General features: G+C 37.0%; 2 protein-coding genes across 5 annotated transcripts in view; one reads left to right on the forward strand and one right to left on the reverse strand.

Annotated features, from left to right (window-relative positions):
• Rgk3 (Rad, Gem/Kir family member 3) overlaps positions 1-22,393 on the reverse strand; it is a 30,163-nt gene extending 7,770 nt beyond the window's left edge. For 2 of the 4 annotated variants that reach the window (XM_068290594.1, XM_068290593.1), the window contains exons 1-4: positions 21,751-22,393; positions 12,076-12,526; positions 6,184-6,337; positions 4,704-4,820 (exon numbers count right to left, since the gene is read on the reverse strand). In XM_068290594.1, coding sequence (XP_068146695.1) covers positions 4,704-4,820; positions 6,184-6,337; positions 12,076-12,288 — 484 coding nt within the window. In that variant the 5' untranslated portion in view covers positions 12,289-12,526; positions 21,751-22,393. Of the gene's footprint in view, positions 1-4,703; positions 4,821-6,183; positions 6,338-6,406; positions 6,665-12,075; positions 12,527-21,750 lie in introns of those variants that run through there. The other 2 variants (XM_068290596.1, XM_068290595.1) reach the window with 2 other exon arrangements.
• LOC137577199 (uncharacterized) lies at positions 9,413-10,548 on the forward strand. The gene has a single exon (XM_068290597.1). The coding sequence runs from the start codon at positions 9,438-9,440 to the stop codon at positions 10,488-10,490; it is 1,053 nt and encodes a 350-aa protein (XP_068146698.1). The 5' UTR covers positions 9,413-9,437; the 3' UTR covers positions 10,491-10,548.
• Positions 22,394-22,418: the final 25 nt, after the last annotated feature.

The raw sequence follows: 22,418 nt of genomic DNA on the forward strand, positions 1-22,418 counted from the left end.
GAAGTTTCGAAATTCAACTTAGAGCTACCAATAATCCATCCGAATTATCCAATTTATATATAACTTTATAGTATTTTATTTCTCTTGATATAAGGTAAATGGTTAATGGCTTTATTTTTAATAACTTTCAAACTAAACGAACATTTTGATAAGTATTTCTAGGTTTCTGAACTTAAAATATGTATAAATTGAGGTTAGAAAATATAAGCTTGATCTGGCAACACTACAAATAGATCTTTGAGAAATGCTACTTCTGAATTGTGTGAACTTCAAAGGAGTTTTTCAGAGTTTCAAAAGGATTAAGTATGTCTATACGAAATTGGCCATCCTCTAAGAAAAACGAGGCAGGAAAGTAGATAGAAACTCAATCTTAGTAGCATCTCGACAAAAGTTATCTATAGTGGATCTGGACCAGATTAGATATTAGATTTTAGACTAACTAATAGAAGATTAGGAATTACATAGGGCAAAAACTCAAACTAGTTTAGCTATAACGACACAGAAAAAGGAATTAGTAAGGCATTATATCAAGAAAGTATCCGTTTTAGTAGAAGTTTCAGAAACAAAAATACTTTAGAAAACCTTTTTCCCTAGGGAACTTAATCTCAATGTTTTCCCATTGAAAATTGTCTCGCTTTTCCACCCATTGGTCTGGCAATGGGTTAAGACATCGAGAATACATTATTTCGCATTGGTCTGATGCCTGTTTATGTAAGTATACGATTTTGTGTACATTTAAAATGTCATAAATAGACTTATGGCCTGCCTTATTGCAATATTTGAACATTTATTCGAGATTTTCTCGCACTGCATACATCCATTTCGCTCGCACGATCTCTACGCCTGTTGTCTATCTCTTTCCCACTAATAGCTTTTTGTGGTCATTAATTGTGAACATTTGAATTAATTACCGAAAAATGTATCTAAACATTTACATTTTAGGGGGAAATTTTTGTTGATGGGTAGCGGTAAATTGCGAGGGGGACGACCGAGATGGAAAAAGGGAGGCGATTTCGTCCGTCATCATTGGAAAGCCATAAAATCGGGTTCTCTGTGTGTGTGTGTGGGTAAATGAAATGGGTTAAAACAAAAGGTGCAAACTGCCTGTAATAACAAATTTTTCCTTTGGCCAACAAAATTTAGTTTACCCAAATTCCATTGGCCGTGTACAATTGTTATTTTTAGCTGGATTTATATACATACATACATACATACATATGTATTTATATATATATATACATACATATACAATATGCATAAATATATATGTTTATATATATGACTAATTGGCAACAAATAAACAAAAAGGAAAAGCAAACGAAATTTTGCAATTTCTTTTCTTTCCATCAACAGAAATCGAAAAGAAAAAGGCAAAGAAAAATCAATTGTTTTCATTTCATTTTCATCTTTGATCTGTTGCTGTTTGTTTTAATAAAGAATAACTGTTTAGGAAAATAAATGGAGCATTTTATACGACGATTGATTTAAAATTTGTTCAGATTCGAGTGTTGCAAGAAATGTTGCACATGTTCCCCAAAAATTAACATTAACATTAAGATTATCGGTGAAGTAAGCTCAAGGTTATGCATCATTTTATCTTGTATAAATATATATATACTTATATACATGAGTAGAGTCTTGAACAATGTGCTAGAATTTATGTGGGAGTGTTGAGATCCACTCACAAAATTTTGACAGAGAGCATAAAAATGATTTCCCATTTGATTATTATCCAAACAAGATGGTAATCTCTCTGTAGTTACATCTATAAAGCAGATTTCTCTTTTTCGAATAGTTAAAAATTTCGAGAAATTATATGTTCTGATAGATATATAATTAGATTTTTGCAAATACGAAATCCTTTGGCTAAAAGTTAAATAAGGATAAAAGGTCTTAAGTAAAACCGAACGTTTAAGCAGGCTATAGGTCAATCGTTTGAGGAGATTTTAAAGTAGGTTGTCAAGAATCACCAAGTTCTATTGCCACAAACTTTGTTTAAGAACTTCATAATTTCAAAGGGCCCACTAGATCTTCAATCTTAAAATTAGTTGGGAGTCATAACTAAATGAAGTAAATAAAGATTGGCTCTAGATATGGTTCAACAGACAATCTACTTACTTTGTGTTGCCTTTGAAATAATCGTAATCTAGATAGAAGTTTGAGATAAAGTTAATTAAATAACAAATCGAAGATGCTAATCAAAGATTAGCATATATAGAAGCACTTATAGTTTTAGAGCAATAAACTGACTTGACTGAGTAATTACTTTAAGTATTTACAATGATTCCCTAAAATTATAATTATAAAAGGCTTATACTTTCTGGTCCTAGTTATGGTTAGACTCAACAAATATAAAAAACATTATTAATGTAATTAATTTATTAAGTGCACTTATGAGTGAAAAGGAATTGTTTATTTATAAACTTGAAAGTGGTCCTTGAAATATATTTGTTTTTGTTTTTGCTGAAACTGCTGTAACCGATGATTAAAATCGAATGTCTGTCGTCTGTTGGTCCTCGTAATAATTATTATTTGCAATTCCAATATAATATTGGCATGTGTTTTATCTCCACATTGCTCCACTTGGCCCAGGGACTGTGTCACTGCGGACACTGCGCCTTCATTCAATTATAATTCAATTTACACAGAGTGAAGAAGAGGCCGTCCCACGCAAAACTGTTCCACATATGTATATTGGATATACGGACGTATATGTATGCCTCCTCCAGGATACGGCATTGTTCAGTTTTTAAGTGTTCGATTTTCAGCCGTTTTTTTTTTTTTTCGTTTTTTGTGCTGTTTGCGAGCTTTTCGTTTGTTGAAATAAAAATTTCATTCATGACGCTTTATTGGCTCATGCCGCTGACTGACACTCCGCCTTCGTATATGCGTATCAATTAATCACTTTTCAGTACCATCCCCTCGATCCTCGGTGGTGGTGTTACCCCTTTCGCACTGTCCCCATAAATGACCACCGAAGTGATTGAATCAATGTCCATCTGGCCTCAAAAAAGGCGAAAATTTTCAACCGTTTTCAGTGGGGGCGCAGTTCTGACGAAGTTTTTGCACTTGTACAATCCGTAAACATAATTGATGGGCTGCGGCTGGCAACCCACTGGTTTCCCCCCTTCACCACCCTGCACCTTTTGTGTGTCCTCTTGCGGGTTTTTATTCGTCAGCGTATTAAGTTTAATTAAATGTGCGCACACATGACGCCTTCGAAGGCAGCTTTTGGCTTGTATTTGAAAGCAATTTAGTTGAGTAAACGCAGACACTTCATTGAATTTTAATATGGAACTGTCTTTTAAGACATGTCCCTGGCTTGCCATCCTTACAATATAGCTCCAAGGATGAGTCCCCACAGGCCAAGGGACAGGTACAAGGACTGAGCCTGAGCCAGAGCCACAGCCCCAACCAGAGGACGAAGGCACTCTGACAATTTAGAACAGAAAACTAACTATGTTACAGGCAGACAGAACAAAACCGTACAAAACAGCTCCGAATGTCTAATACTCTATCATTAACAAGAATGCAAGCAGGGTATATCATAAATTATTTCAAAATGATTTATATGAGATAATAAATAAGATAAAGAATTCTTCTTAAAGATAAATGGGGAACAAGAATTCCATTCTATTTTCATAGATATTCTCTTTGAAATTTGGTTGGATTGCAAAATTGCAGAAGATAAATGAATTCGCATGAGAGAGATAACAGGTGAGAGATTACCTCATCTATACTGAAATAATATATTTAAAAAATCACAAAATCAACTCAAAATACGTATTCCCCCATTTTTAGGGATATACATATGTCCTTTTTATACTAAAAGACAACAGCAGTTATAAAAGTTGGTATTTCTCCAACTAAAGATCTATTTTTCTCCTTTTGCCTTTAAGTGTTGGATGAAAATTTCAATCAAAGGAGAACCTTATGTATGTCTCATTCTCTTTCCACCTCTGCCAGATAAGATTCAGAGTTTTGGTTTTTAGTTACATATAATATGTAGGTACATACATATGTAAATATATGTATGTGTTCGAGTCTAGTGAGTTGGTGAGTCTGACGTCCTGTCAGAAGAGCTGCTTCCTTCATGACTAAGTTATGACACCTTCTGTTGCTAATACATGTTCTCAGACCTCAGACTCATGCTCAGATTCTTGTCGACTGTTTGCTGTCATGTTTGTGTGAAGAGCTTCCACTGTGGGTGGGCTTAAACACGTACTTAAAGCCAACACCAATATGCATTTATGCATGCAAACACACACCACATAGTACATCCCATTAGGGCAGAAGGAGGGAGGATACTAAATATCTATCTATAGTCACCGCCTGGCTGCTTGTTATGGAGTAACAATAACAACGTGACAGAAATGTACAACAAAAGGAGGCACAAAACAGAAGTTCTCTCTTCTCACGAGGATGCCATTAAATGTCATTGATATCTGTCCCACTACCGCAATCACCCCCCTCTCTCCTTCTCTCTCCCCCCTTCTTTACATAATAATAGACTTTTTGAGATTTCAATAGATGGGATACGTTTTTGGGGCCAAAACTAACTATAATTCCAGAGCCAAAATGCCCTTTGGGTTTCAGCTTGGCCCGCATTTAGTATAATCCTTAAGATCTTGTTGGCCTTTTTGCTTGATTTTGAATTTCATTTTGAAATTAATAAAATGTCCAAGCCCCCACTCGTCACTTACCTCCCTTGGAGGCACTAAATGTGCGCAATCTGTCCACATCTTCATCATCATCGTTGACGCGCAGGTGATGCATATTCATTGTGGGTACGTCCAGGAAGGCGTTCGATTTCCTATGTCCTGGAAATGACAAAATGTTTTCAAAAATTTTAATTGAATTCATCATGATGGTTTTTTCATCAATTATTTCAATTCCATTTACAGTTCACACACTTTTGGCTCTTGGGCAACAAAATAACGAAACATTTTGATTTGTTTGCCTTGTGAACTGGGTCAATGGTTCTTTTCCTTCTCGTCTCATTGAACGTGCTTCCTGTTGATAATTAAATCAACATTATTGGTAAAGAAATATTGTAAATTAAGGGCAAATTGTTTTTTCTTTCTTTTACGTAATTAAGCTTGTAAAAATGTTCACCTTTGCACAGTGGTTTGTCGGTTAAAACATAATGAAATTTTTGTTTGAAATTCGAATCCGAATTTTGTTCTTTAATTCTTTAAAAATGTGTGTGATACTTTTGAAACTATCTTGTTATTGTATTGTTAGTTAAAGAAAAGAGAGAGATAAATGTTATGGGTTTTTTTTTTTTTTAGTTTTATAAGCAGTTAAAGTTGTTTTAGAGGTACACACACTTCTCTCACAGTTTTTTTTTTGTCTCTTCTTTTTTAAATATACTTGAAGTTTAAGAAGCTCTAGAAAAATTGCTAAAAATATAAAAGTTTCTTGCATAAATAACTACACAAAGTGCTCTTTATTGAAAAATATCAACTTTTTCATACAACTTTTGCCAAACGAATCCCTGTGCATTGGTGAATCAATGAACTTTGTGGCAAAGAGTAAGTTTTGCTCGGCCAATCAGTTGATTACTTATCCATATTAAATTTCCATTTAAGCAATAAACTAGAGGAAATCACTTAAATGTGGGAGACTAATAAATTTTAAAGAGATTGACCCCTCTTGAGTTGAGGATTTTGGGAATTTGCAGTAATTAGTAAATAAAGCACGTTTGAGTGAGGGTTTCTAATGGTATCTAATTCGTGCAGGTGCAATAATTGAATTAATTTGTATAAATTTATTATCAAGACTTGACTAAAATTTAATTTTGTTGTGTCAGAAATCTCTCTGTGGCTTAAAGTTGTCAAGTTGGTTGAACAATTGTGACAATCTTACACCTTGGACGTTGAGATAAGCTGTCGCCAAACTCCTGCTGTTAGCCACTAAACCATTTATGGTCAATTTTCCAATGTCTTGGCCAAAGCCCAATGTCCTGCTGTGAGCAATTTGGCTGAGAGCTTCCCGTGTCTTGTGTTGTATTTGGGGTTTTCGTAGTCGTTTTAATTTTTTTGTTTTTTATGTGTATGTCGTGTACATAAAATATCAGAACTCAGCACTTGGCTAATTTGTTGCCCGTCACAACATTTGATGGACCCAGTATTGATCATTAAACTGAGTCTCGTTTCTTAGCCTAACCATGGGTTTCCTTACCGTGCGGCTGTGGTCGTCGCTGCGAGAGTTTACGTCTTTGCGGTGGCGTCTCGGTTTCGCTAAGACGTGGCTCACTGGTGCAATAGGAGCGGGTCTCCTGGAGCGTGTGTTGTTGCTGTTGCTGCTGCTGTTGAGCCTGGGTGCGACGACGAACCTGCAAAATGCCAAACGCAGACAAATAAATAAACCGATAAAACTTTCTTCATCCAAACATCCAACCCACCCCCTCAAACATCCCATCCCGAACATCCATCAATGAGATCTGCATTCCCCAAGGCTATCAGGTCTTTGATTTATGGATTGCGGCAAGATTTTTTCTTCTTCTGCATTTGCCCTTTGGCAAATCGAGTGAGAAATTAAATTGCATTTGTTTTGTCACAGCAAAAAAATAAAGTCCGCATAGAAATACGGGAGTGGAGTGCAGCAAATTGTCAGAAATCTGGTCACTAAACCACTCATAAATGTTCGGAAATTTGTTTACCGTTTGGTTTGGTTCCTTTGGGGTCTGTTTTAAAAGTTTCTTGAGGCTTAAACTTTTTAGATAGATTAGATTCCATTACCACTCAAAGACATTCCCAGCCGGAAATTCTGAAAGTTCTCTGCTTTTTAATCAATAAAATAATCAATTTGTTGGGTAAGTTTTACAAGGTTTTATGCCAATGAAACTTTCGTTTCTTTGCTGTCAAATTGGCAAGCATTGATGTAATTCCTCTTTATCTGTCATCAATTCTTTTCAATAACCCTCTTTGGCTTGCAAATCCGTCCCTGTCAATATGTAATACCATAATTTATCGAATGAGTTGACATTTGGCACGCTTTGCCGTCTGCATTTGCCTTTGGCACAGCCTCTAGGCGACGTCCGATCGCCTCCACCCCCTTTGGCTGAACAACTTTTCGCTTTCGCTAAATAAATGTCAAGGTTAGCCAGGCCGGACACTTGAGTATACGTAATCGTGGATAGGGTGAGGGGGATGGGGGGCTGTCCTAGCAAAAGGGTCCACTCAAAATGCAATCAGCTAAGCATTTGTTTTGCAACACAAAAGTTTGCCTTGCTCTAAATCCTGCGAATGGGTCGAGAGCTCAGTTGACTGACTGTCTGACTGACTGACAGCCTCCAAGTGAGAGCCTGTGGCAGTGTCTCGGGACGGAAATGTGTCAGCGACACGACGAAAAACTAATTTCAACACCTGTCTCCGCTTCAGCAGTGTCTATCGATGCTTCTTTAGAAACTTTTTGGTCCATATACTATACACACATACACAACACACACACATATATACACACACTTGGATGGGCTACATGCAAAATGTCCAACTTTGTTAGCTGACTTCCGCTTCACAAGGGATACGATACGATACGATACGATACGATACGTTGGGAGTATTTCACATTGCGTTGGAATGTTGCACGCCGGAAGCGTTTGTTACCATCGCGTTAGCTGTCAAGTGGCTCATGGATTTGGGCCACGATGAGAGTTGGGTGGGTGGGAATCGGGTGGCCTAAAAGGCGGTGAGTTGGAATGGATGGCGTTGGACCGGCCATTAGGCAAGCTGTCAGTGTAAATGTTTTGCCTGTTTATTTAGTGGCCGCTTTTTGCTCTTTTTATGGCCAACAAGCACACCACAAAAATACACACACCCGGACAACCCAACGCACACACACACACACATTACTTGAGCTCTCGTGACCAGTAATTGCTCGTCTTTCTTCCTTTCATGTTTAGTTGCTCTACTTTCGCCTGTAACTCTGGCTTAATCAAATATTCCTGCATCGCCTGGACGAACGGAGTGCGCCAACGGGAGAGTTTGGGGGGCTTGGTTATGGTTAAGTATTTGGTTTTCGGTTCGAATGCAGTCAACAAGAGACTTTGCTTGAGCAAAATTAATTACTTCCTGCTTTTATTCGATTGTCCTTTCAGCTTGTCTTCAATTTTGTAGCAACTCAAACGATTTAATCCCCAATTAGTCCTTTTTGCCACAAATGGTTTTACTAGAGTTTTTATCTCCTTACCAAGGGTATTATAATTTTCCGATGATTTCTGCTAGACAAATCTAGTAAGAAGAAGACATCCAGTCCATGACAAGGATAATTGAAAACTAATGAATAAGCCTGTTTGTAAACTAATTACTATTACTATACAGGGAATACGGAACACTTAATCTGAAAGCATAAGAGCTTAAATCATTATGCAACAACCAATATTGTTACTGATCTAAGAACGTGAACGGGCCAAATGTTAGTCCTTTATTACAGGAATCTATCTCATGGCTCCTTCTGGTCATATTCGTATACCAATCCAATACCTTTAAGCCGTTTTCAATTTTAAAATATTTTTTGGCTTTGTTGTACTTTAATCTGAGCATTTTACATAAAACTTTTGCCGTTTCAGTTGTCGCCTGGTGATGATGGCAAGTGCCTCCATATGTCTGGCGGTGATGGGGTTGGGGGGGAAACGTATTATGGAATCGACAGTACTTGTACTACAAAGTTCTTAACATTTTCTTCTTTGTTTTGCTGCTTAGATCTGTGTGATTCAGTGACTCCCCTTGAAACAAACCAAAAGTCATTTCATTTCGTAGTCTTGCGGATTTTTCTTACGTTTTTTTTTCTTTTGCTTTCTGTATTTATATAGCTGAGAACTCATTACAGCCACGCCCTCACAGGTTACGCCCATATGTGGGTGTGCAAGTTGTGATGTGATGTGATGTGATGTAGTGTTGTTGTTGCTGTCGTCGACTTGGAAACTTTTTCTATATAAATTACCAGCTTGGGGCACAGGAGCATCAACATCAACGTTCCCTGTTGTCATCATGGCCATGTTTATCAGGACATTTTTAGCGCTTGCTGAGGCGCTTGCTCTCTTTTCTTTTTTGCACATTGCACATCGTTTTGTGTGTGTGCTAATAATGCCATCAGGAATAAAGAACAAGCCAGAACCAGGGACAACTCATACGCAACGTATGCCAGGACTCAAACGTGTGCTCAGCTCTCTTTGTCCTCGCAGCGGCAGCAGCAGCAGTAACAGAAATTGAATTTGGCCAGAACATAATTCAATTTACACTCCCTGTCCTGGCACAGATCACACACACACACACATGAGCATACCAATTGAATTTGAAGGAGTCATCATCATCCTTAGAAGAACTTAAATCTACTAGACTGGACTTTAATATTTCCATTAGGTCTAGACCAGATTGATAACGAGTTAGATATCTTTGAAAGAGTTGTCAGTTGGATACAAAATTGGAAATGTTATGTGGAATATTTTAAACATTCATAAACTAAACAACATCTTACATATTTTGCACAGTTGTCTCTCCGAAATGGATACCAAAAACCCACAGAAAGTTAAACATTCAGTCAGAATGGTTTTAAGTCCAAGTTCACATCAAGTGAGCCTTAAAGAAAGCGAAATTGTACCAGCTATAAGTGAACTTCAACAGGGGCAGGATCTAGAGTCCAGGGTGTTGAGAGTTTTACTCCGCATGGAGGAGGACTTCCATGCTTACTACAATATCTGGCTCAAGGAAATGGAGATTCAACGTCTGGCGGCAGACCACCTCTGGCATTTGACCCAACACTATTTGATATTCATGCAAATGGACACGAACTGCAAATGTCCCCAGAACTATGCTATTGAGAGTGAGGAGTTGATTATAAGCAAATATCATTATAATTATCAAATCATCATGCATTCGACTAAGAAGTTGGGCAATGCCGTTGCCGAGATGCGTCCGGATCTTTTGGAATTCCGTAAGAGATGCAAACAATTGGATATGAAGGCGGAGACTCCGTTCATTGTGGGCGATGCCTTTCACAAGCCAATTCAGTTTTTCATGGATTTGGTTGAGGAACTCTTCAGCTTTTTCCATGCCGGATATCTGAAAATGGATTGTGCAATACGTCAAATGGATCCATTGGAGCTGAATAGCGTGGAGACCTATCAAAAGTTGCTTGCATCTTTCGAAGAATTCGCGGAGTATATGAATCACAATTTGAGCTATTGCCGTTGCCTATGCCTGCCACCGAAATGCCACCAGTTTGTGCCCAAGGCGAGGCATACCGATCATGCTGAGTATGCCAGGCGTGCCAAGAAGAAACGTTGCGCCCATCGTTTGGTTCGCATCATGAAGAAAGGCATCGTCGTGGATGAAACTCAATCGCAGACGATGGGTAGTCACCTGGATCCCGAAACGGCCACCCAAATGGCACGCCAGGAACAACTAATGTCCAACATACTGCTGGCATTTATGCCCTCTCAAGGCAATCGCAGGACTATTGCTTCAGAGGTTCCAGTTGAACCATAATCTGCTACAAATTGCATTCTTACGTGCAGGCAACTAAATATACATATGTATACCAAAATGCTAATGATGTTATTCCGATTAGAGTTACACGCAATCTCCAGGACCTTTTGCTCTTTCCGTTTCATTAACATTATTTTAACTAGCAATGGGCAAAACTAATGCACCAGATTGACTTGCACGATTAACCGCTAACCTTTGTACTTCGCCGACGAAAGAACGTTATGTAATCGATTTTAAAACGATGGCAAATTTGCAATTACACACGCAACACTCTGTAGGCTGTCATGTGAGTGCGGGTTTTGCTGTTGCTTTTCCAATACTTTTGACAATTGACATGCTAAGATTTATACTTTGTGATTACTGTGATTACTCTTGAAGAAGTAGTTAGAGATGGGCTTGACCTTTTGCAGTGGCGGATCTTCCTCTTATAAGGAGGAATTACCCATTTGGGGGGGAGGAAATTGTTCTCTTTGAAGAGTAAATTGTTTTTAGATATGGAAATTCGACTAGTTTTAGGAGGTAAATCTTTGTTTAGTTAGAGAAGGAAATTTCCCCGATTTTTCGCCGGAGAATTCTGAATATTTTGAAAGTAATCTCAAAAATTTGGTTTGGTATGACTGACTGCGCTTAATATAGTCTTTCTTAAAATCGATGTTTTTGAATCTTTTAGAGATGAAGATAGATTCGATAGATATATTGAAATATCCGATATTATAGGTTAAGTCGAATAATCATTCTTTGGATTCGAATCTTTGGATTTTGATAGCATTTCTGTGAGTAAGACCTGATTTATATATTCAATGATGAAATACTTAAATTTGTTCAAAAAACTATTAAAAACTTTTCGAATTCTTTAGAGATAGGTAGTTATATAGGTTATGTTGAAAGTTGGAAGTATTGAAGGAAGATATACGTCATAAATATATAGGTTATGTAGAATTTAGGTAAAAGATATAAAGGTAAATGACTTTCCTGGAATTCTCATGGCTAAGTTGGCTAGGTCTGACAAAGTTCACAATAGAATTTTCGGAAATATATGAGAAAAATGGTTTTTATAGGTTATGAAGAACCTTCGCCAAACGATTCTCCACTTGGAAAAGCTAACGGTTTTGTTGGTAGAGTTTATTTTGAAAATAACAATCCTTAGTTCTAAAAAAAAAGGGTCAAACCGCTTTTTTTTTTTAGGTTATGTAGGCAAGTACCGTATAGAATTCGCCATGTTTTTAAGTTCCATAGACGATAAATCAGGTCGTCGACAAATTTGACAAACCAAACATTGGGCCTTCTGCCAAGAAACGGAAAATAAAACAAACAGAAGCAGAAACAGAAAAATAAAACAATCTGCAGATGTGGGAAAAACTCCCAAAAATACATTGTGAAATTTGTGCAAAAATACATATTACCATAAACAATTGAAAATATCTACTTTGTAAGAAAATATTTGGCCAAAATGTGGAAGCAAAGTGACAGGCGACAGGCGACAGGCGAGTAAGCATGACATTTTCTACAACTAGTTCGCTATGTATCTCTGTGTTTATATATCTGTGGGTATATAAAGTATATATGTATGCATCTATGTACTTACCGATCTGGCACCCGACGTGATGCGAGCACTTTGGGATCGCGTGGCCGGCCGGCGACGTCGATAGCCCGGAGTTCCACCCTCGGGTGTGGCGCTGCCCGAAACGGAGGGCATATTGTGAATGACCGTTTCAATGCTGGCCCCGGTGGCACAGATGGAGGCGCTGCGTGTCTTCTTTTGCATGCGATGATGCATGGGGGAGATGTCGTCGACCATTTTGCGGCTGGTTGTTCCTTTGGCTAGTTGTTGTCCTTGTGTTTGTCTCCTTGTGGCCTTTGGAGAATTTAGATTGGTCTCGTTGCGTTGTGTTTGGTCTTTGATTAAATGAAATTCTAATTGCTTGGAGCAGCTACGACTTTTCTACAATGCATTTCGTGCTGATGTTGTTGTTGTTGTTGTTGTGGTTATTCGTGGTGCATAATTCATAATCTGAGTTTTGCTTTGGTGCACATTGCTGCAAAGAAAACAACAAAACAAGAAAAAAGCCATAAAAGAAGAAGCCAAAGAAGCAAATGAAAATAACATTTAAATAAAAATTCAAATTAAAATCACAGATTTCTCTCAAGTATTTTTCCTCTTGGCCAAATTGTATAAAAATAAACCAAGACAAAGACATAAAGAGTGAATGAGAAAGAGAGAGAAAGGAATGGAAATAAAATTCTGTAGCAGAATCTAAATATTTGTAACAACATGCAACATAATTTGCTATGTGATTTTTCATTTCGCTTTCGGCCATTAAACATAAATATTTTTACTCTCTCTCTCTCTTTTTGTTCTGTTTCTTCCATCTCTATTTGTGTGAGAGCTCTAACAATTTATTTTTAAACAGGTTTCCACTTTTCACGCGTCTAAACCAAAAACTGGGTCACTCATGCAAACGGACACAGACCACACTGCACCCCTCCACCCCACATACCCCATGCCAGACTCGAGACCAGACCCCAGACCAGAGATCCGGACCACATCAGACCACACACACACACCTACAAAAACATAACAACATGGAACATGGAACTGGGAACTGGCAAATAAATGTTGATGTACTCTCCAAAAAGGCAGTCCAAAAAGGGTTGACTACTATCCTATCATCAATAAGGTTTCTGTAAAAGGTGCCCCTCTATATATTTTCTTTTTTTTGGGGATTTTCTCCTCGCAAAATCGATCAAAGCCTAAGAAGAGGGGTGTGCTTTAAGGGATGTTTACTTTTGGGATGAATATTTAACATATTTCATATTTATTTCGTTGCCAATCATTCGATTGGAATGATGCTTTGATGGGGTTTCACTATTATACCCTGGAAAATGGTGTCATAAAAGTATTTTTCAATGATGGAAGGTAGATACCACAATGAAGTTTGCCCTTCCATTATTACTAAATATAAGGTGAGAACGAAAGATAGGTAAAAAACAGAAAGGTGAGAATTTATATAATTAACTAAATAATGTATTATCAAAGTACAAGAACAAGTTAATAAAAGTTTATAAAAACTATTAAAATACAAAACAATTTCATAAATTTTCCAATACTAAATGAAATTGCGTTCTATAAGGCATCTTCTAAGAGAAAAGATAGAAAAGTTTCAAATAAAATAACAAATTTTTACTCTAAAGTTTGATAAACGCAAGAAATGTTAAACACAAAGAAGAGAAAGGGAATAAGGATGTGAAATTGACATAACTGAAAATGTCTTTTTAATTTAAATAATAGATTATTATATACATATGTCCATATATTGACCTTCTTGATGTTATTAAACCATCTTCATCGTAAACTTCTATTAAACTCGAGTCGATTTAAATGCAAGGTATAGTACAGGGTATTGACAAGTCATTATTTTTGACTCAACAAAGGCAAACAGACTTTAAATATCATGGTTGGATATAGAAAAGAATTCCGATTGCTTCATCATGATGACTCTTCTCTGGCAAACAATTTTTGGTAAGGCGTCTATGACGTCCATTCGAAATGCTTGTTCTTTCAAGTGTCCGCCGTATTTTTAATCACATAGTCTTTAAAAAACACACTCACACTCACAGAGACTAGAAAATTATAAAAATATACTAAAAATAACATTTTCCCTTTGCATCACGGAACGAACGAACATCAGAGTGAAAGAAAGAGTGAAACGAAAGGCAACGAAACTTTCTAAACATTTCACAATTAATGATGTAAATAAAGTAGTTTTTTTTTTTCTTTCATTGATGTGCAAGAATCTTTGAAAGTTGCCAGCTGAGTGGATGAGTGGATAGTGGATGATTCTGAGGGTGAGGCAACAGTTTGAGGAAGGTGGGGAGAGATGGAGAGAGTGGCTCTGCAGCAAGTGGCAAGTTGTAAGTGGCAAATGGCATACGGGTAATGGAAAATTGCAACTCGTATCGCAACATACTTCTTCCTCTCAGTCACTGAGTCACTCTCTAATTGACACTAATTGCCATTTGCAGGATCTTGGCGAAGACAGCGAAAATGAAATCCATTTCCTCAGTGGACCCCAAGGCAAATTTTCCAAAACAAATTCAATTTTCCTCCTCGAGAAGACGGTGAACGGGGGAGGAAGTAAAGAATAAGAAGATGCGGCGGATGCGCCATGCTAATCAAAACATATTTGTAATCCATTTAGAATCTCCTCAAGCTCCCCACAATGTTGACGTGCATCATTAGCTGACGAGCGACCGACCCAAAGGTGGTCCGGCTTCTCAAGTGGCTCTAATTGAATTATATTCTTGTACGGTTTAGTGTCAAGCCCAAGCACATTAGATAGTCAAATTTAATATGCCATTTTATGTTTCGAACATAATTCATTAATTTTTGTATTTCATACTAGCTAAATGGGGAAGTTAGATGAACTTAGTCTCAAGGTTTTGGTAAAACTTTAAAACTTTGAGGGGCTTTACATATTTCCTTTCCTCTGGCTCGGAAATTTAATGGCTTTCAAAGGAATTTCCAATGTGACTTTACGCTTGATTTGCTAAACCGAAAAACCCAGTGATGCAGGGAACAAGAATACAGCAAAAAAAAAAGGGTACATGGTTGATTTTGATCTCTCTCTCTCTCTCCCTCTTTGGGTAGATCCAGCTGTGCTTCTTACAGGGAGCTGACCTATTCAGTCGTGCATGAAACTGCGTGTGCCACAGATGAAGTTGTCCTCGTTGTTGTCCTCGTCGTTGCGGTCCCTTACTTTCATCCTTTTTAACCAAACGCCATTGTCAGCAAATCCTCCAGCCACCATTCACCCACCATCTACCATCGATTCAATTCTGTACTCGCATATGTGGCATTTGCCTTGTTTGCATTCAATTCATGCCACAGGCCTCTACTGACTAACAGGACCAACATACAGCCATTAGCAGAAATCTCAACTCTCTAATTGACCCCGACAGTGGTAGTAGCTCTAGATCCTCCCCTTCTCCCATTTGCTGGTTGATTAGCCATTGTAGGAGGAATTCAAGGGACATTTTTGTTGGTTTGTTTGCTTTTCGGGTTTCCAGTTACCAGTCTTTACAATTCATTTTCATAGGAGAACATTTCATTTTATTGAAGTCAGGCCACCTCAAATGATGACAGCTGTGTGGGATTCCAAGTAACTTAAGTTATCAGTGAGAGAAGTTGAGATAAACGTACAGCAACAACAAAAAAGTCGATAAATGTCGCTTGATATGGCCTGATCGACCGAACGACCAAAACGACGACCGTGGGGGAACCCACTTCCCCTCCTCACACCTGCCTCTTTTTGCAATCTAGAGCCAGCCCCATAGCTGCTCAACTGAATGGAAACTTGACAACAATTCAGCACACAGCATGGGCAGGGAGAAAACAGCTCAAAATGTGTACCAAAGAGGGCCAAAATTTAACAAGTTCTTGGCGACAGTTGCGAAAATGCTAAAGGGATATATTCTCTCCTTCGAAACATGCAAATTTAATGAACGGTTTCGGTTATCTACTTAAGTTTGCAGACAGACTTTTCACCCAAGCGCAGCTAACAACTCAGTCTAAGAGTAAACCTGTTAGTTGAATCTTAAAAACAAAACTGGCAAAAGAACTCGATAAGCAAAAAAGGATTATCAAACTTTTAATTTCTAGTATTCTTTACTCAAGTAGAAGTTTTGTTGAAGTCAGCTGAAGTTCACAATTCTCTTATTCGATTTAAACAATTTGTGTTTTTTCTGAAATAATTATTTCAACTAAGCTTCATGATTAATAACAATATTTTATAGGTATTACTATTTGAAAAATGTTTTACTTTATAGTAATAAAATAAAAGTGCCTTACTTTCTTCTTTTAGGGAAGAAAAGGCAATTTCTTTTGTTTAAGTCCTAGATTTTCCTTCTGCCAATTGCAACTCCTAAAAGTAGGCTTCCTTTTATGCCTTTAAATTAAAGTTAGAGCTAGCTCAACAATTGTCAATGCTATTAAGGCTTTAAAGCTTGATCTGCTTATTGACTGGCAAATATTTCAATTCTATTGTTCACACACACACACACACACAAATGCACACACATATTTGTGGCCAATTGTTGTTGGACTGCCATAGGTTATGTTGTCTAGAGACTGGGGCAAACATACAGACATATGTAACTACATACTTCCTACTGTTCTGTGGCCTCTGACACTGTTGCTCCTTTCTTCTATTTGTATGGATTTCCCTCTCTCTCTTTTCTTTTTCATCCATCTATCTATCTCGCTTACCCACAAACGAGTACTAACTATGTTTGGCTCTTTTGAGCCAACGTTAACATTTTTATCGCTTTTATTTTCCTTCTTTTTTTTCCAATGTCACCGTCACCTGTTGGATGCAGTCGGTGATAAAATTAATTTCAATGGGCCACAGGTTGCTGTGCCGTAGCTGCTTCGGCTTTAAAGGTCATGGACAAATGGAGAAATAGAAAATGAACAAGGAATAGAGGAAAAAAAATCAACATTTTTGTGTCATTTATCAACATAAAAATTCTCACAAAAAAAAAAAAAAACAAAATACAAAGTGAAATCAAATTAAATTGGTTTGTTTTTCTTTAGTGATTTTCTGTTTACTAATGAAAACATATTTGTGATACTCAAATAAATTATCTTGCATTTAGTTTTTTGACAAGTCGCCGCACTCTTGGCAAAGCCATAAACATCTATACCCAAGAAGTATATATATTATATATGTATTCATCATGTATATATATGTATACATTTGGGTGTATTTAGAACTTTTTGTTTCATCAAAACGAGATAAATATTTGTGATATAATCATTAAATTACCCAAAATCTCCCATTGGTCACAAAGAGCAAAACATTTGACAAAAAAAGATGTATAATATTTGGTTTGTCACTGACTTTGAAATACTCTATATCAAAATAACATAATAGACTATATGGATTTCTGCTTATCTCTACTTATTTCTTTTCCTTGTCGTATTAAAACCTATTTTGTTTACCTTTCTTCATATAATTGAAATATGAATTAAGTTTTATCAAACAATTTCTTCTAGTCTGAAGGTAAAACACTGTTAATAAGTCCAACTGCTGAAGGTAAATACAAATTCGACATGTAGATTTTCAACCTTTCCACCTTTATAATCATCATCTTCGAATGTCTAACTGGCACACTCTGCGTATACGCTATGTCTTATTTCTTCTACTCTAAAGTTGATTAATCTTCTATCTACTTATAAATAAAAAAAGTAGATATTAAAAATGCCAATATACCCCTTTACTTCGTAGGGGTAGGGTATGTAAAATGGAAAATTTAATGGCTGGGTTATTCCTAGTTCATCTCAGGGCTTATCATTCAATAAATCGATGATGAGACAAGAGGTAGGCGATGAGGCTGTGTTTCTAGATTTTATTTTTGTCAAAGATTTTCCAAATCGTTGCACAAATCGTGCTCAAGGGCAGGATTATGCCGCTTCACAGACACACACACACACACAGTCAGAAGGAGACGGATCTAAAGACAGAGATAGAGAGAGAGAGAGAGAGAGGGAGCATTGTGTCTGCTTAGTTTAAACTTAACGTCTTTTATGATGATTATGATAAGGCATATGTGTGGGTTGGTAAGTGTGTGTGTGTGTGTGTGTGAGTGTGAGTGGGTGCCTTTCACCTTTTGTGCTCCTTCTGCTTTTCTTACTTGTGAATTTCTTCTCCAGGATGAGCTCCAATTGCTTGTTATTTTCAATTTTAGATTACCGCCTGACTCTGCCTTCTCTTTTTCTCTCCTCCTCTCTCTCTCTCTTTCTGTCTGTCTTCTGCCTTTGGGGCGCAGATGTTTACACAAAAATTCACTTCATTTAGTTTTTTGACAGGGATAAACACGAGGATAATCTAAAGCTGCTTTTGATGTCCTTGTGCGTGTGTTTATATAACTGTGTGCGTCTGTGTGCCATAATTAACTAAAGTCGATGCCAAAGAAAATTGAGGAAATTTACAATTTTCTTAATATCTTATTGTTCCAATCGAAAGGCTCAGTAATCGAAAGAATCGAAACCATATGAGCGTGTGGCTTCTAAAAGAAAGTCCTTTCTTTGATTTCACATACTCGAAATACTTTGGGGGCGTTCCTTTCTTTCTTGCCTTTTTTCTGTTGGATTTTTTTTTCATTTTCTTTTTGTGGAAATTGATTTGGCTTAAAGTTAAGTAAAATCACAAGCCTTAAATGCCATAAAGAAAGAAACAGAATGGAGAAAACGAAACTGACAGAGGTTTTAGTCTAACGATTTAAGTTGTGTATCTCCTAGCATCTCATTTTCGTCCTTCTTCCACCCGTTGTCTCCATGTGTGTGTAAATATTTATGTTAGTTTTGAGGTTGTCTAGCGGAAATGTTGTTTGACATACTCTCACTTGTCCATAGACGACTATTCCCCAACTCAATTGTCACTACCAGTCCAGGACTTTAGTCACGTTCCTCATGACATACCCTTTAGTTAAACGGTTAAAGGGTTTACCATGGCTCTTTGAATTTAACTAGCCTTTAAAGGAAGACCTTTGTAGATGTGAGGACTAAGAGCTGGCTATTCTAAAAAGAAACTTTCTCAAATCTGAATTGTTCAGCATTAATTCATTAATTTCTTTCGAGATCTATTTGTTTTATTGAAAAAGTTCCTACTAGGAATCACCTCAACAATGCCGAATCATTTAATATAAAGTAATACAAATGTCGACTCTCTTCTCCAACATGTTAAATTGTCCTTTGTTCTATCCATTCTTTAGTTTTTTTTTTCCTCTCTGCATAGTTCAAAGGAACATTTTCATGTTCCGCATACAGGACACAGGACCACACACGAACGAGGGCCACAGAGGAAGGCGACAGTGTCAACTACAACTACAATATTTTGTCTCTCCTTTTTTGCATCTTTTTTTTTTTTTGTTGTTGTTGCTGGAACAGACAATGCCGCGACACGAAACCCAGCTCATCCTGCATCTGACATGACATTTTGGGACCTGTCCTGGAACTAGGGACAGCAACTACGCTGAAGGGCTTACTGGCCACATGTTCCTCTTGGTTGGATGGTTGGTTGGTTGTTTGGTAGGTAGAGTGCACCTGTGCTGCGGTTGTTCTTTATGGCCAGGACGGGCCAGGCCAGGTTTTTAATTGAATTTACAAAATTTTCGGTTCTCATGGGGCAAAAGAGATCGCCTAAAAGCATACTACGAATTTCATTATATGCGGTATATACCCTTCAATATTCCTTTTGTAATGGAATTAGTTGGAAATTTGATTTGGCCATTAAAGCCAAGGTGGCCAGTATGCTATCAGTTGCATGTACATACATACATATGTACATACATATATGGAAGGATTGTGGGCGTGGTTGCAAGTCGCGTGCCGCCACCAAAAACACACACACACACAGAGACAGAGACATTTTAGTTTAATTGGCAAACAGAGCAATGAGCAACTGGCGCACTGCAGTTAAATCAAATGTTGCTATTGCTATTGTTGTTGTTGTTGTCACTGTGTTGACTTGGTGGTTTGATGGGTGTGGTTGTAAGTGTGAGTGTGATTGTGGGTGGCTAATGTGGCAACCCATTTGAAGTGTGTGTGTGTGTGTGTGTGTGTGTTGTGTGTGCTTTGATTAGTCCCCAGGTCAATGGGGAATTGTATTACGATTTTATCGCCCATGATTGGTGGCAATGTTGTTGTTGTTGTTGTTCTTGTTGCCTTTTTATTTTTTCGTTGATTGAACTAAGAGCTCTGCAAGTGGAAAACATTTTCACTGTATCTATCCTTTTGTCTCTTCCTCTCTCTCTCTCTCTCTCTCTCTTGTTCTCTAATTGTGTTTTTATTTTTGGGGATTTCTTTGTTTGTCCACAAGTAGCTTATAAATTTATTTATTTTTGGTTTTATTAAACTATGCAAATATTTATATAAAACTTTGAATTTGACAAAACTTTTTCGGTTTTAAAAAAAATTGATATTTCATTTTGTTTTTTATATTTGTATATGCACATTAGATTCAGCTTAATTCATCATTTTAATTTATCAGAAAATCAAACATTTTTCTACCTATTTTATATAAAGTTTTTATTTAATTCCAATTGTATGACAAATAGTTTTGACATAAATATAAAAGAAATTAAAAGAAAACTTTGGCATTGTATAAAATAAATCAAGATTATTAAATAAAGTAATGAATTTGTTTATCTATTTAGGAATAAAAACAACTTTTGTCTACTTCAACTAATTGTTATTTCTGGTAAAGTTCAAACTCTATTTAAACTTTTGCTATATTTAAACTAAGGCTATATTAATGCACTTCCTTATGTTAAAAGACAAAAGTTCAATTTAATGCTATGCGAATATTTTATTTAATTTCAAACAAAAGGGGCATCAATACTCGTTTAATCCGTTTGAGATTTAATTTCGTATTCTTTCGACACTTTCCTTTATCGGCGGGGCTGAGTTTTCTTTCTTCGATGCTCTCGAAAAACCATTTATCTTGTTAGATGCCTTAAAAATTGATTGTAATTTAGCCATTTGCCCCATGAGAGGGTTTCAAATGCTTTATGGCACCCAAAAGACTTTGCTTTCCTTTCGAAATAATCATTGCAAATGCCATTCCATTGTTGTTTGTTGCCTCTTCTTTTCCTTTTTTCTTGTTGTGTATTTTTATTTGCCTTAGCTGGACACACACACACACACACTAATACACACACAGAGAGCGAATGTTGCAATAAACTCAGCTGCTACTGCCAACGGAAAAGTCAACGTTGAATATTTAATGCGCCTTTTGGCATAGGCGGTGAGGCAGCATCAGCTCGCGCCAGTGTGGCGTATGAGTGATTTTTTCTTCCACTCTCTTGCCCCGGACGGGGTTTTACGATGCGCGGACAACGACAATAGGACTAAAAGGAACAACAGCGGGTATAAAAAAAGGCCAAAAGCGATTTTCCTGATTATAATACAAAGAAAAAAACAAAAACATACCCAAAAAGAGGAAACAACAAAATCAGCGAATATATAAACAAATCGAAAGGGTAAAGTAGAGTGGGTGTGAGACGACAAAAAGAGGGATACATTAGAAGGTAGTAGGAAGGAAGGAAGTAAGCGAAGGGAAATAAAACTGGAACAGAACTCTCGAGACCTTCTGTTTTTGCTCCTTTTCTTTTTGTATGTTTTGTATATGGGTCATGACATTGCAATTAGGCCTTTAATTAATCAGAATGAAAACATTTCATTCATTCGGTTACTACTTACACCTGGTATATCCTTCCCGGTCCAAAATTTCTGAAGTGTTCCTTGGTTCCTCAGGTGATAGTTTTAGCTCTCTGTTTTCTAACGTGTTGGCCGGCAATTTACGTTCACGTTCTGTCTGTTAGCTAATGAGCTGCTTCGTTATCGTTACCGTTCTCTCTATCTTGGTCAATATCCCCAAAAAAAAAAAATACAAAACCGACATCACCCACAAAAAAATATGAGTTAATGTGTCAGCGCGGGGGACCCGCTTATGTTTTGGGCTTATATTTGGTCGATAATTTGTATCAACACATTTGCATAAAACAACACAAAAATAATGAAACTTTCGCTAGTTGGTTTTTTATTTTTTGGTATTTTGTTGGAAACAGATTTCCACTTTTGTTTTTGCGATTTCTTCCCGTTTTCTATTTACTTTTTTTTTTTGCACTTGTTCACTTATTTTTAGAACTACTTTTATTTTTGTATATAAAAATTGAATTGAATTTTCCACTAGGAAATATTGCAAAATGGTTGATTTTTTTTGTGTTTTTGATTTGAGTTTTTCAAAAATTTTGCCGTCTATTTTGGCGTACGCGTTTATTGTATTCCGTGTCCGCGTATATTGTTTTGAGGCATCCGATCCGTGCCAGCGCCGTCGAGTGTTTGGACATCAGCGACGACGACGACGA

This window comes from Drosophila tropicalis, unplaced genomic scaffold (genome assembly GCF_018151085.1).
Source record: "Drosophila tropicalis isolate 14030-0801.00 unplaced genomic scaffold, ASM1815108v1 contig_593, whole genome shotgun sequence".
NCBI lineage: Eukaryota > Metazoa > Arthropoda > Insecta > Diptera > Drosophilidae > Drosophila > Drosophila tropicalis.

Bases quoted from the DNA above. Each gene is read 5' to 3' on its own strand.
- LOC137577199 (XM_068290597.1), top strand. From the start codon at position 9,438: ATGTGGAATATTTTAAACATTCATAAACTAAACAACATCTTACATATT.